Source organism: Salmo salar, chromosome 05 (assembly GCF_965601325.2).
Source record: "Salmo salar chromosome 05, fSalSal1, whole genome shotgun sequence".
Classification (NCBI taxonomy): domain Eukaryota; kingdom Metazoa; phylum Chordata; class Actinopteri; order Salmoniformes; family Salmonidae; genus Salmo; species Salmo salar.
The window spans coordinates 63162503-63177694 of NC_138295.1; the positions used below are offsets into that span (position 1 = coordinate 63162503).

General features: G+C 42.9%; 1 protein-coding gene across 4 annotated transcripts; it reads left to right on the plus strand.

Annotated features, from left to right (window-relative positions):
• The first annotated feature begins 3671 nt into the window (after window positions 1-3671).
• On the plus strand, window positions 3672-15166 carry LOC106605446 (SMAD family member 4). 4 transcript variants are annotated; one of them, XM_082975360.1, is made up of 11 exons: window positions 3672-4777; window positions 5855-6095; window positions 9740-9914; window positions 10063-10134; window positions 10631-10816; window positions 10967-11170; window positions 11272-11373; window positions 11478-11534; window positions 11703-11886; window positions 12065-12372; window positions 12464-15166. In XM_082975360.1, the coding sequence occupies exons 2-11, from the start codon at window positions 5859-5861 to the stop codon at window positions 12682-12684; spliced, it is 1746 nt and encodes a 581-aa protein (XP_082831486.1). In that variant the 5' UTR covers window positions 3672-4777; window positions 5855-5858; the 3' UTR covers window positions 12685-15166. The 4 variants fall into 4 exon arrangements, with proteins under 4 accessions (XP_082831486.1, XP_082831487.1, XP_014056590.3 ...); XM_082975361.1 differs by having other exon boundaries at window positions 3673-4777; window positions 10640-10816; XM_014201115.3 differs by having other exon boundaries at window positions 3673-4777; window positions 10063-10086.
• Window positions 15167-15192: the final 26 nt, after the last annotated feature.

The following is a 15192-nucleotide window of genomic DNA, read 5'->3' on the forward strand; positions in this document are numbered from 1 at the left end:
TTTGATTTTTCAATGCCGATACCGATTATTGGAGGACCCCAAAAAAAAGCCGATACCGATTAATCAGCCGATTTTATTTGCACACACACACACACACACACACACACACACACACACACACACACACACACACACACACACACACACACACACACACACGACAATTACAACAATACTGACTGAACAATGAACACTTTTATTTTAACTTAATATAATACAGCAATAAAATAAATGTAGTCTCAAATAAATAATGAAACATGTTCAATTTGGTTTAAATAACGCAAAAACAAAGTGTTGGAGAAGAAAGTAAAAGTGCAATATGTGCCATGTAAAAAAGCTAACATTTAAGTTCCTTGCTCAGAACATGAGAACATATGAAAGCTGGTGGTTCCTTTTAACATGAGTCTTCAATATTCCCAGGTAAGAAGTTATAGGTTGTAGTTATTATAGGACTATTTCTCTCTATCCCATTTGTATTTCATATACCTTTGACTATTGGATGTTCTAATACGTACTTTAGTATTGCCAGCCTAATCTCGGGAGTTGATAGGCTTGAAGTCATAAACAGCGCAATGCTTGAAGCATTGCGAAGAGCTGCTGGCAAACGCAGGAAAGTGCTGTTTGAATGAATGCTTACGAGCCTTCTGCTGCCTACCACCGCTCAGTCAGACTGCACTATCAAATCATAGACTTAATTATAATATAATAACACACAGAAATACGAGCCTTAGGTCATTAATATGGTCAAATCCGGAAACTATCATTTCGAAAACAAAACGTTTATTCTTCCAGTGAAATACGGAACCGTTACTTATTTTATCTAACGGGTGGCATCCATAAGTCTAAATATTCCTGTTACATTGCACAACCTTCAATGTTACGTTATAATTATGTCAAATTCTGTCAAATTAGTTCGCAACAAGCCAGGCGGCCCAAACTGTTGCATATACCCTGACTCTGTGTGCAATGAACGCAAGAGAAGTCATACAATTTGCCTAGTTAATATTGCCTGCTAACATGAATTTCTTTGAACTAAATATGCAGGTTTAAAAAAATATATACTTCTGTGTATTGATTTTAAGAAAGGCATTGATGTTTATGGTTAGGTACATTCATGCAACGATTGTGCATTTTTCGCAAATGCGTTTTTGTTAAATCATCCCCCGTTTGGCGAAGTTGGTTGTCTTTGTTAGGAAGAAATGGTCTTCACACAGTTCGCAACGAGCCAGGCGGCCCAAACTGCTGCATATACCCTGACTCTGTTGCACAGAATGCAAGATAAGTGACACAATTTATCCTAGTTAAAAGAAATTCATGTTAGCAGGCCATATATTAAATAAATATGCAGGTTTAAAAATATATACTTGTGTATTGATTTTAAGAAAGGCGTTGATGTTCATGGTTAGGTACACATTGGTGCAACGACAGTGCTTTTTTCACGAATGCGCTTGTTAAACCACCCGTTTGGAGAAGTAGGCTGTGATTCAATGATAAATTAACAGGCACTGCAATCGATTATATGCAACGCAGGACAAGCTAGATAAACTAGTAATATCATCAACCATGTGTAGTTAACTAGTGATTATGTGAAGATTGATTGTTTTTTATAAGATCAGTTTAATGCTAGCTAGCACCTGACCTTGGCTCCTTGCTGCACTCGCATAACAGGTAGTCAGCCTGCCACGCAGTCTCCTCATGGAGTGCAATGTAATCGTCCATAATCGGTGTCCAAAAATGCCAATTACCGATTGTTATGAAAACTTGAAATCGTCCCTAATTAATCAAAGATTCCGATTAATCGGTCGACCTCTACTTAATACAACCTCCAATTACATAACCTATTGTAGCCATATTATTTATAGCTTATCTGCTGCACGGGGAAATACAGCCTAACAACATGGCTGTGACTTCATTAATGAATGATCAGAGGAGTGCAACTACACAGCACTAACGAGCAGCACCATCATCCTCACACAACTGCATGAACTTGAATGTATATAGCTACATCCACAAGGCTCATTGCTAACAAAATACCCACATAATATATACAGTATACATCCATACAACCACAGCGCATATAAGACTAGACACAGGTGGACATTATACTATATACTGAAATGCTAAATGTCTGAAATGAGATAACAGAAACAGGGTTAGCAAGCTTACAGTTGATAGCTCGCGGCAAAAACGCTAATTAGCATTAAGTAGAGTGCGTCCACAATACATGAATAGTAAGAAATATGAACACACATTTCTGAAAGACGCACACTAGCCTTGGCTAAAACAAAGAATGCCAACTAAAGGTAATCACAGAAGATGGCTGTAACTTATCACTTGGCTGGTGTAATTTCTCTAGTTAATACCTTCTCCTTAGTTAGAGATCGCCCAGCATGCTCTGCTCCACATCACCGGTGGGCGGAGCTACAGCTCTCCTATGATGAACTAATATTTACTTTCAATAGTCTTTCGTACAACTCGTTATCAACAAAAAGTTATTTTCAAGTAAACCAAATTTACCTTAACACAGTAGGACTAAATATTTCCTAACAATATCACAACTTAAATATTGCCTACTTACTCCTCAATCGGATCAAGGACATTTTGGAAATTATTTTCATCATCTCTAAGGAAACTATCTGGGGCAGACACTATCGAAAATCACGTCTGCCGCTTGTAAAAAAAATGTACGTCTGTGTCGCCGCCGAACTCTCAAATATTGTGCCCGTCTCTCACTCTATGAATGGTCACAGCTATCTGGATTCCTTGTTACATCCATACCTTGAACCCTAAACTATAACCCTTAACTAACACTAAACGTAACTATTTTACATTTATACTTGATTGAGGTAGGGACATCCCAAGGAACCCGAATAGCACGGACCCTCTGGGAAAGCCTATGAACTCCTCTATTCAACTGAAAGCCACAGACACAACTCTTATTGGTTGACTGATACTGGGAACTGGTAACAACACAGTCTGTGATTGGCTAAAAACATTTAGATCTATATACAGCAAGATAAGATAACATACCATTCCATGAGGTGTTGAGGGAAAGACAGATTACCTATAGATTGGACTTAATCTTTTCTAGGCCATTAGTGATAATAGGAAACACACAAGCCGTAGGCTACACTATACTTCAAGGTGGCTACATCAGAATTTCGTCTTGCACGGGAAAAATTGTACATTTCTAACATTTATGGCTGAGATTTAATTAATATAAACTATGCACCTTATGACTTTCATTGATATATAGACATTAGTAAGGCGTTTGTGTCAGACGTTCAATGGTAGGCGACAGCCACATGGTGGTACGGCTTAATTCTGGCACTTATCACCCCCCATAAAACCGTTGCCAAGTAATCTACAAGCATAAGGCCACACCTCATGACACTCACACTACCTCACTCAGCTGTTAGTGCAGTCTGCCCCAAGCAGCTAAACAGGCTGTTAGCAAAGTCAACTACTCTAGGTTTGAGTGTCTGCTGGTTTTCAGTCTTTCCATTAGATACAAATGTGATTCAGTCCTAAGAAACATACACATTTTTACATGGCAATTTGATCTGAAAACACACGCGCGATCTCCGTGATAGTGCCAGGACTAGCCACTAGAGAGCAGCAACAGACCATAAGATACAGAGCCTTTGATATACAAAAAACAAACACATACAGGTGATGGGTTCATACTTACGACATCTGTCTATACTTCTATCGGACAGTTGCCCTCCAGCGGAAATGGCAGTCAATGACAAGTCTTTGTAACCTGGAATCAGGTAGAGGATTCAGGACAACACATTATTGAAATTCACATGAGTATTGTTCCTTTACCACCTCTGGTTAGCTAAGAAAACCATACGGATTTGTTGGGCATACAGGGTGGCAGGTAGCCTAGCGGTTAGAGGCGAGCCAGCAACTGGAAAAATGTGAAACCTTTATGTGTGTCTTTTTGGAGGGGTTGGGTTTCAAGCGGAAGTCAAATTTAAGTTGCATAATTTGCCGATAAAATTATGTTAATCTTGCGTTAATGTCTTGCGTTAATTTATGTTAACTGCGATGAGTGTTGGCGAAGTGTACCATCGAGTCAATCAGTCGATACTTTAAAAATGTCCATTAGTTAATGCTTACTTTGTACGCATGTTTGTCCAGTGTAATTGCGTTTTTTAATTTTGGTGCTGCAATCTGTGGTTTTAGTTAAACACTTAATTTGTTCTGTGCTGCAATCCGTAGTGTTTGTTAAAAACTTCATTCTACATACACACGGTTGTTTAGCTATCGGGAATCGGCGGCCAGAGTTTGGTCACACAGGCACTCCGTTTTTCTACACAGAGAGGAGATCCACTGGAGTTGGTGGGACGAGGGAGCGAGAATGGGCGGGGTAATCTCACCGGCGCCACTTTAATAATAAAAAAAGCAGCCGCACAGACCTGTCAATCAACAAGCAACCCAGACAGACATTAGCCCCCGGTGGCTGACTGTGAGCTGTAAGAGAGCAGCGTCATAGTTGGCCGAGAGCCCCACCGTCTGGAATGAAACGGGCTCAGCGATTGGCTTGACTTTTTGCCCTAGACAACTCACTCTCTCTCTCCCTTTTGTTATTGCAAGCAAACTGGAGAAGAGCCGAGGGAGCAGCAGGATGAACGAAGGGAGCGAGAGAGGGCGATAGACTGATAACAGTCGACACAGACAGCTCCACAGAGAGAGGGGTAAAGGGGAAAATATATTTGGAATACTGCTTCAGATCTCCCTCTACTTATTTGTCCAGTTCTCCTGTTGATTTGTAAGTAAACTACATTTTGGTATTGATTATTCTCATAGGGATTTTTTAGCTGACCAAACCAGTCTGAGTCACTTGGATTGTGACAGACCTATAGCCTACAGTTAGGTCAGCATAGTGAGACAGACAGCCAGACAGAACCCCCCCATCCAACTACTCTCAAGTCAATGTGTCTTTCCTCTGTCAAAGTACTGTGTACACATAACGTTGCTTTGCTTGTAGAGGTGATTATATTTTTCCCCCAGTAGGCCTACATGCTTTTGTAAACATGTAAACAAATTACTTTTGACCTCCTAAATGCTCTTAGAATTTATTGAGTGGAGCATGTATGTTTATTATAGTTTATTACAGTTGTATTATTGTTATCAAAGTGGATTGTAATATAGCCTACTTTAAGAAATCACACATTTTCAGCATTATTGTTTTTTTCTGACTAGTTGTGCAAAGCAAAACAAGCTCAACTTCATCACTAGTATGACACACGTGGAAGGATGTTTGTAAACATCATAGGTCACCCTCAGTCACCACATTTACATAACTTAGCAGACGCTCACTTACAAGAGCAATTAGGGTTAAGTGCCATGCTCAAGGGCACATCGGCAGATTTTTCACCTGGTCGGCTTGTGGATTCAATCCAGTGACCTGTTTGGTTACTAGCCCAACGCTCTTAACTGCAAGGCTACCTGCCGCCCTACACTTCACATGCATCATAAGAATGTCCATTTTCTTTAGGTTAATGTAATGTATTTTCAGATAAGTAGTATATACCTATTTAAGGATAAAGTAATTTTGGCCTACTCAATTCTGTGTTTACATGGCCTGCTTTGTATCTTCTGCTCTGTAAAAGCCCCATACATTGTGTATTGTTAATACTGGTAAAGTTGTTATTGGATTGTTATAGGGACCTTGGTTGCTGATAGCCTATGACTTGAACCTTGACCTAAAGTACCATATCAGGTCCAGACTTCAGTGTTGTGTCAGTGATCAAACAACAATCAAATCAATGAATAAATCAATTGCATTTGGTTGCTTCATCATAGTGGTCTCTCACCTCCTCCTCTCCAACCCCCCTCAACCCAGGGAGATGTCAGTGAACCCCCCCAACAGCAACGATGCCTGCCTGAGCATCGTGCACAGCCTCATGTGCCACCGACAGGGCGGTGAGAACGAGGGCTTTGCCAAGCGTGCCATAGAGAGCCTGGTAAAGAAGCTGAAGGAGAAGAAGGATGAGCTGGACTCGCTCATCACCGCCATCACCACCAACGGAGTTCACCCCAGCAAGTGTGTCACCATCCAGAGGACGCTTGATGGACGCCTGCAGGTAGGCTACTGTTATGTTGGGTTGAATGAGGCCTAGGCCGGTATGTTATCTCTGATTATAGAGGGACTGTAGAGGGACTATAAAGAGACTGTTTATGAAATCAGTGGATCTCATTAATTAATTATTCACTGATGAATTGTTATTGGTGGTATAGCACAAAGACTCTATCAACTCAGTGACCAATTGCTGGTTGCTTTTGATGACTGACTAATACACCTTTCAGGTACTGCCAGCAACAAAGCCTATACTTTTATTTCAGCCAGTCATGATTGCGGTAATACAGTACATGATCAGACGTGGGTGTACATCTGCTTGTCGAACTTCTCATTCCAAAATCATGGACATTAAAATGGAGTTGGTTCCCCTTTGCTGCAATAACAGCCTTTACTCTTCTGGGAAGGCTTTCCCACTGGAACATTGCTGCTGGGACTTGCTTCCATTCAGCCACAAGAGCATTAGTGAGGTCAGGCACTGATGTTGGGCGATTAGGCCTGGCTCGCAGTCGGCGTTCCAATTCATCCCAAAGGTGTTCGACGGGGTTTATGGTCAGGGTTCTGTGCAGGCCAGTGATGTTCTTCCACACCGATCTCAGCAAATAATTTCTGTATGGACCTTGCTTTGTGCACGCGGGCATTGTCATGCTGAAATAGGAAAGGGCCTTCCCCAAACTGTTGCCACAAAGTTGGAAGCACAGAACTGTCTAGAATGTCATTGTATGCTGTAGCATTAAGATTATCCTTCACTGGAACTAAGGGGCCTAGCCCGAACCATGAAAAACAGAGTCAGACCATTATTCCTCCTCCACCAAACTTTACAGTTGTACTATGCAGCAACAGCTGAGCCCTGTTGCTCCTAGACGTTTCCACTTCACAATAACAGCACTTACAGTTGACCGGGGCAGCTCTAGCTGGGAAGACATTTGACAAACTGACCATGTTGAAAGTCACTGAGCTCTTCAGTAAGGCCATTCTACTGCCAATGTTTGTCTATGGCTGTGGGATTTTATACACCTGTAAGCAACGGTGTGGCTGAAATAGCCAAACACTAATTTGAAGGGGTGTCCACATACTTTTGTATAGATAGTGTATGTTTAAAACTCCCACCAACCCCTCAGTAAACGTCCCTAATAATTTTACTGGTTTTGGAACACATTAAATCATGAACATTCTATTGTTGTTCTCAGACATCAAACTTGTCCTTGTCATAAAGAAAAAGTATAAACAAAATGTCAGTCTGCATGCAGCAACGTTACCTGCTCTTAGTTTTTGCTCCAAAAAACCTATTCGTTAAAAAATGTATTTAGAATATGTAAATCTAACAAGCCAGGCAACTAAAAGCAACTTTCTGACAATGTTTTGTTTTGTTGCTAGCTTGTTTCTCGAAACAACTTTTGAGTATTTTACATTTTGAGGTCGTCGTCTTCAAATTTGTTTCTGCTGGTCGCAAAAAGCAAAGTTATCATGACACAAGATGAATTAAATTTAAAAGGCTTTGAAAATAAAAAGCTTGTTATACGCTCAGTGCTCCGTTGACATTTCACAGAGACACACTTGTTTGTGCAAAAATCCGGTGTTTCTATGTCAAACGGTTTTGTCATATTTCAGTCTTCTATGATGTGTATAAAGTGTAATATTGTGATGCAAAATCAAAACTGAATACATTTCAACTCTATATCTGACTTGGTACAGGTGTTGTACTTTTTTTTAAGCCCATACCATGTGTGTGCAACCTGGTGTCAGAGCATTTCATATTATTCTGTACGGAAATCCGAGACACTCCATTTAGTATAATATGGTATGTGTTAATTTGTGGATGTCTATCACCCATTCCGTATGATATGTTACGAATTACAATTCTTATTATATGTTACGAATTTGCTAACCGTACAATATGTTAGGAACTTGCTTAACTTATACGTTTCGAATTCTAGCTACGTAGGCTAACGTTAGCTAGCTGGCCTAATGTTAGCTTGGCTAGGGGTTAGGGTTAATGTTAGGGTTAAGTTTAGGGGAAGAGTTAGCTAAAAGGGTTAGGGTTAGAGGAATGGTTAGCTAATATGCTAAGTAGTTGCAAAAAAGTAGGAAGTAGTTGAAAAGTTGCTAATTAGCTAAGTTGTCCGTGATGAGATTCGAACTCAACAAGTGAATCATTCAACACATGGGGGTTACTTACACACTTCAGGGAGGAGAAACAGGAGAAAAAAGTGAAGGGGTTTAGGTCTCCCTATAGGCTAACTTCTAGAGAATAAACGTAGTATCGAATACGTAGAAGTGTAACCCACGAGTTGCTTACAAGGGAGAGCGAGGGAATGAGAGAGAAGGAGACAGAGGGAGTTCCCCTCCCCCAGCTCTTGTGAGGGAGAGAGAGAGGGAGGGAGTACTGGAGGGGTAGCGTGGGTTGTTTTGTCTGAGACACAGGAAAGGGGCAGGGTTAAGTTAAGCTTGTCTGTCTCTGGTGTGTGTGTGCGTACGTGCGTGTGTGTTTGTGTCTGGAGTTTTTCCAGTGTTAAAGTTTGGAAGTATATTTGTAATCTCAGACATACCACAGTATTTTCTCTCTGTGTGTGTGTGTGAGAGAGAGTGAGACAGAGAGAGTGAGACAGAGAGAGTGAGACAGAGAGAGAGAGAGAGAGAGAGAGAGAAAAGTGTTTATTATTGAATGTAAATTTTGACTTACATCAACAGTTTCTACATTTGAGATTGCCTGTGGATATGCGGATGTTAGTGACACGTATTAATGTGATGTGTGAGAACTAGATATGAGAATGTACTGCATTATTCTCTGTTCAGGACTGTAGGCTGTGTGTGTGTTTGTCAGTCTGCTGGCTGGAATTGGGCTGGCACTCTGCCAGCTCTGACTCTTTGTCTGAGGAAGGTCACTTTGGTTTTCAGGAAGAAAGAATAATAAAAAAGAAAATGTAAAAGTTTACAGAGTCCATTCTGGCTTTCTCTTGCTGTTAGTGCAGAAAGGGTATGTTGATCCCAAAATACTGATCTCTTTCTCTGCCCCCCCACAGCAAAGGTGAGACAATGTCATTCCTCTCCAGCTCAGCTTGTTGAGTTAACCCTACACCAGCTCTCTCTTTTGTCACACTCACACTCTTCCTCAATAGCAAATACTCAGACCAACTCTGACACACTTGAGTACATGCAGCACAATACAAGGACAGAGTAACATTGGTTCCTCAAGAACATGGGAATAAGCCTGAAACACCATTGATGACTCAGTCACTATTTGTGCTATTCAGCTCTGTCTGAGATGTTTTAATGGCTCCAAGGCTATTCCTCCCCACCCAGAGTGTGTGCCTGGAGAGAGTGTGTTTAACATTGATGTACATTTCCATTCATGACCCGTTTCCTCGACCACTCCCAGTCTACCAGCTCCCTCTTGCTCTCCTCATTCTCATTCTCCCTCACCCATCTTTTCTCTCCGTTTCTTTCCCCTTTTCCCTGCACTTAGATTCCCCGCAGTTCCACTCCCTCCATGCTCAAATTCCAACCCCATCATGGCCTCCATACTGTCCCCATTCCCTTTCTGAGACTCACCGTCCCACTGTAAATAATCACCTTAAAAGCCCTGGATGGATGTTGGAAAGTAATACCTCCATGCCCTCATTCTCCATTCTCTCTCCTCTGTCCCTCCAGGTAGCTGGGAGGAAAGGGTTCCCCCATGTGATCTATGCTAGGCTCTGGCGCTGGCCAGACCTCCACAAGAATGAACTGAAGCACGTCAAGTTCTGCCAGTTCGCCTTTGACCTCAAGTATGACAACGTGTGTGTCAACCCCTACCACTACGAGCGAGTGGTATCGCCAGGCATCGGTGCGTCTGTTCACAATTTCACTTCCTCTAATGAAACAGAAGCACAAATGAGGAAGGAGATTATGAAGTTGGCTCTTTGGGTCACAGGCTTTTTCAGAGCTACCATGCTGTTTCTAATTTTGTTTCCCTTTCTGTCCCTCTCCTCAAGTTGGTCTCAGCATTCAAAATGCAGGTGAGGAGGAAAACACTATTTTCAGCATCATCAAACATCATCAAAATGGTAATAAGCAATAGCGAGTCATTCTAACCAATCTGTTTTTATCGCATTTCCCGAAGTGCACAGGCAATACTACTGTTTTGATACAGATATACTGTAGATGTGCTCTTGGCAATCTGACGAAAAATATGGAATGTAGAGCTTCCAAACCAGCCAGATTCATACCTGTCTGAGCTAGTCTACACTACAAGAAGAACACCTCAATCAAATTGCAAGAAGGTGTCACAGGCTGCATGACAGGGCAAAAATCGCTCCCACTTGGAGGCAACAATAAATGCCATCCATCAATTTGATCTAAATTACAGTAAATTCCGGAATTTATTCAAAATGTATCCATTCATGAATCGAAAATATAATATGACATGACTCATGTCTGATTTCTGCCTGCTTGTCTCTCTCTCTGTTTCTCTCTTGCTCTGTTTCTCTCGCTCTGTTTCTCTCCCTCTCTCTCCCTCCCACTCTGTCTCTCTCTCTCTCTCCCCCCTCCCTTCATTACAAGGTCATCCAGGTCGGCTGATCAAAGAGGAGTACATCCATGACTGTTTTGAGATGGACCTCCCCTCCAGGATGCCCCCCCAGCCCGAGCGCTACAACCAGCCCCTCCCCCCACTGCAGATGCCCCCCGAGCCGCCCCGCGCCCCATCCTCTGTCAACCTTTACCCCAGCATGCCCCTCTCTCCGCCAGGTGAGATAGACTAAAACTGAACCTGGCAATAAGAAGTACTACCGTACAAGCAATTCAGCTGAGAAGAACTAGACTCTTTTGCTTTCATATCTAACTCTATCCCTTACAATTTCCATCCTTTATTCCCCTTCCCCCATCTCCCTCCTCCAGTGAGCAGCTCCATGATGGGGCCCATGTCTGGGGGCCACGGCGAGGGCCTGCTCCAGATCGCCTCTCCCCAGAGCCAGGGCATGCCCCAGACGCCGCCCCCCACCACCCCCACACACGGGCCACCCCCCCAGCCCCCTACCCCTCACAGCCAGAGTGACTACAGCAGCAGCTCCAAACACACACAGACACAGAGCTCCTATCACAGTGAGTTACTAACGAACCAGGGTGGCAGTGTCACAGAGATGGTGTCAATTCCATGGTGTCAGTTTCAACTCTGTTTGTTCTCTTCCTTCACAATCTTCCAGCGACCTGGACAGGCACCAGCACGGCCTCCTATACCCCTGTAGGAGCCCAGCAGAATGGGCGTGGCCACCAGCAACCACCACTGCACCACCCCAACCACTTCTGTATGTCAATCACCTGTCAATCAATCTTTCTGTCAGAAATGCAGGACTGTTACTATATGTATATGGTAGCGTTGTCATATTTGCTAATTAATTTCTCTTAAAAGGGTCTCAGCAACATCACAGCGCACCCGCCTTTCCTCAGCCAGTCTCCAACCATCCAGGTACACACACAACGTTTACCCACTCACACACACTTACCCACACACATGGTGTTAGGCATCTCAACCCATCCACCACCAATGTACAGTACCCACATGAGGGACACATAGCAGCCATTTTGCAGTGTTTCATATTATATTTCATGTTGTGTGTGTGCTGTGTGTTGCCAGGTCCAGAGTTCTGGTGCTCCATCTCCTACTTTGAGATGGACATCCAGGTTGGGGAGATGTTCAAGGTCCTGGCTAACTGCCCCGTGGTGACAGTGGACGGATACGTGGACCCCTCAGGTGGCGACCGCTTCTGTCTGGGCCAGCTCAGCAACGTGCACCGCACCGACGCCAGCGAGAGAGCCAGGTCAATCAGCGTGCGCCTAATATACCCACCATGCCTAACCGCTAGCTATTGGAGAACTTTGTTGGGTTGCAGAATACACAGGGCAAATATGTTTTTATCGCCTGTATAGAAGTAAATACAATCCCCAGTGTCTGTGATGTTCTCTTCGCCAGTGTGAACTCCTATCTCCATTTCCCAGGTTGCACATTGGGAAGGGGGTGCAGTTGGAGTGTCGTGGTGAGGGGGATGTGTGGATGCGTTGCCTTAGCGACCATGCAGTGTTCGTACAGAGCTACTACCTGGACCGGGAGGCGGGGCGAGCCCCGGGAGACGCAGTTCACAAGATCTACCCTGGGGCCTACATGAAGGTGTTTGACCTGCGTCAGTGCCACAGGCAGATGCAGCAGCAGGCAGCCACTGCCCAGGCTGCAGCAGCAGCACAGGCTGCAGCAGTGGCAGGCAACATCCCAGGGCCTGGCAGTGTGGGGGGAATCGCCCCGGCAGTCAGTGAGTGCTTCTGTCCTCTCTCTCGCTCTCTCTTTCTTTCTTTCTCTCTCTCTCGCTCTCTTAATCACTCAGTAAATCTCAATTCTCTCAGGTCTGTCGGCGGCAGCCGGGATAGGTGTGGACGACCTGCGGCGGCTGTGTATCCTGCGGCTCAGCTTTGTGAAGGGCTGGGGGCCCGACTACCCCCGGCAGAGCATCAAGCACACCCCCTGCTGGGTGGAGGTCCACCTGCACCGCGCCCTGCAGCTGCTGGATGAGGTGCTGCACACCATGCCTCTGGCTGACCTAGGAGGTCACGGACATGTCAACTAAGCAGTGTGTGTGTGGGTGTGTGTGTGAGAGAGAGGTGGCGGTGTCTCAGTTGCTTGGTTTGGATGATAACTGCCCTTCATGAACACTACAGTACGTTTTGGATTGGATACCTTTTTCCCCACCACCTGAAACACGACTGTAGGCTTTAATAGAAACTTGTATCGAACTTCTATCGAAAAGGTATTTTCATGCTTTTATATATTTTCCTGTTTGAATCGCCTGATTTTCCTGAAGCAGTTTAGACTGCAAAATGTACTTGCTCAACAGACAATCTTTTCACAGAGACTGGAACTTGCACTAAAGGCATCAATGTTTTCTAGTAGTGGTAGAGACTATAAGGGATGCACTGTGTCACAACAATGGAAACTGGCCTCGTACCGCCAATGACCTGGTAACCTGCCTGGATAAAACACTTTGGGAATTGTTCAGAAAGTCAGAATGATAGCACATGTGCTGCAGTGGATTCTCACTTAAGCAGTGTTGGAATGATGCCTTGATTACAGGGCAGCAGACTCAGACAGGTATATTGCATCTGGAGAATGCTGCTGTCCTTTAACTGCCTTCAGTAGGGTCTGTTTGTTCTTCAGGGAGAAATTGAAATAATAGTCACCACAATCTCCATCAAACTTTGCTCTTATCAGTATTTTTCATCAACCTGCATCATGTGACTCAGTTATATTTATACTGAACAAAAATATAAACGCAACATGTAAAGTGTTGGTCCCATGTTTCATGAGCTGAAATAAAAGATCCCAGAAATTGTCCATACGCACAAAAGCTTATTTTTATCAAATGTTGTGCACACATTTGTTTACATTCCTGTTAATGGGCATTTTATCCTGTGTCAAGATAATCCAACCACCTAAGAGGTGTGGCATATCAAGAAGCTGATTGAACAGCATGATCATTACACAGGTGCACCTTGTGCTGTGAACAATGAAAGGACACTCAAAAATGTGCAGTTTTGTCACAACACAATGCCACAGATGTCTCAAGTTTTGAGGGAGCGTACAAATGTCCATCAAAGCTGTTGCCAGAGAATTAAATGTTCATTTCTCTACCAAAAACTAGAATTTGGCAGTACGTCCAACCAGCCTCACAACCGCAGACCACATGTAACCACGCCAGCCCAGGACCTCAACATCCGGCTTCTTCACCTGTGGGATATTCAGGGGGGGGCCTCATTCTGATTGCCTGGGTCTGGCTTCCCATTGCTTGGGCCTGGCTCCCAAGTGGATGGGCCTATGTCTTCCCAGGCCCACCCATGGCTGCTCCTCTGCCCAGTCATGTGGAATCCATAGATTAGGGCCTAATGAATTTATTCCAATTGACTGATTTCCTTATATGAACTGTAGCTCAGCAAAATCTTTGAAATTGTTGCATGTTGCATTTATATTTGTGTTCAGTATAGTTACCAAAAACAAGAAATGGAATATCAAGAATCTCATTGATTATATTTATTGATGGAAGTTTCTACACAGGATTTGTAACGTTTTGTTCATTCAGATAAACAGACCAAAGTTGTCAGAAAGTGAACGATTTTTCACTGCTATTTTATGGCCAAAAAACATTTGCTGAATGTGCCTATCTTCGTTTTGTGTCCTGTCTTTGTTCAACCAAAGCATGTAATTGTGTTGATGTATGCCAAGATATGCCTTTAACTAAAGTACCGCTAGGCCTAATTAAAGACAAGGTCATTCATTCATTAATTTGGTGCCTTCATTTTGAAGTACTGACAAAAGATTACAAACCCCACAGAAAAAAACGGCCTTCATTTGTTGGTTTTCTTAGTACATTCCTGCTTCAATGCTCCTCTTGTCAGCCAAAGTGATGTATCTACTGCAACTAAAGATTGTGTGTTAGTGAAGTGAGAACACAAATCACCTCATGTTGTATATGTCGTACAGTATGACTTCATTGGCTGTATTACATTTGTCCAGTAGGACACCTAGTGAACTTTCTGGGTACTACGTGCATTCGCAGTCCTTCCATGTTGATGTAGGGCCTGTGACTGGTTTACTTCACCAAATGATATATCCAGAATATAGTAGTTTGTAAAACAAATGTATTGTTTTATATGTATATTTATGTCTAATTTGGGACACTTATAAAACACACATGAGGGTCTCTGCTTCTCTTTAAGCTCCTAATGTTAACCATGTGAGGGTCAACGATGAGAACATATCTATAATCGTAAATTGTTTGTTATGTATTTTTCTTGTAAATCATAATATTAGCAGCAGTCATTGTTTTTTTACAGTATACTTTCAGCTGTCTGTAGTCAGCTTGATTCTGCCTCTTTGGTAGATATGAATAGGATTTAGTATTGAGTTAGAATTGACCAAAATATACTATTTTTGCATTCGTCTTGAACATAGCTTTATAATGGTTGTTTTAGTGTTTTTGTAATGTAAATTATGATGTATGTAGGTTATAACTATTGTAAAGTTTACTAAGAATTAAACTGTTTTTATAAAATCTGTATGGTCCTTATTCCTATTGTGTAAT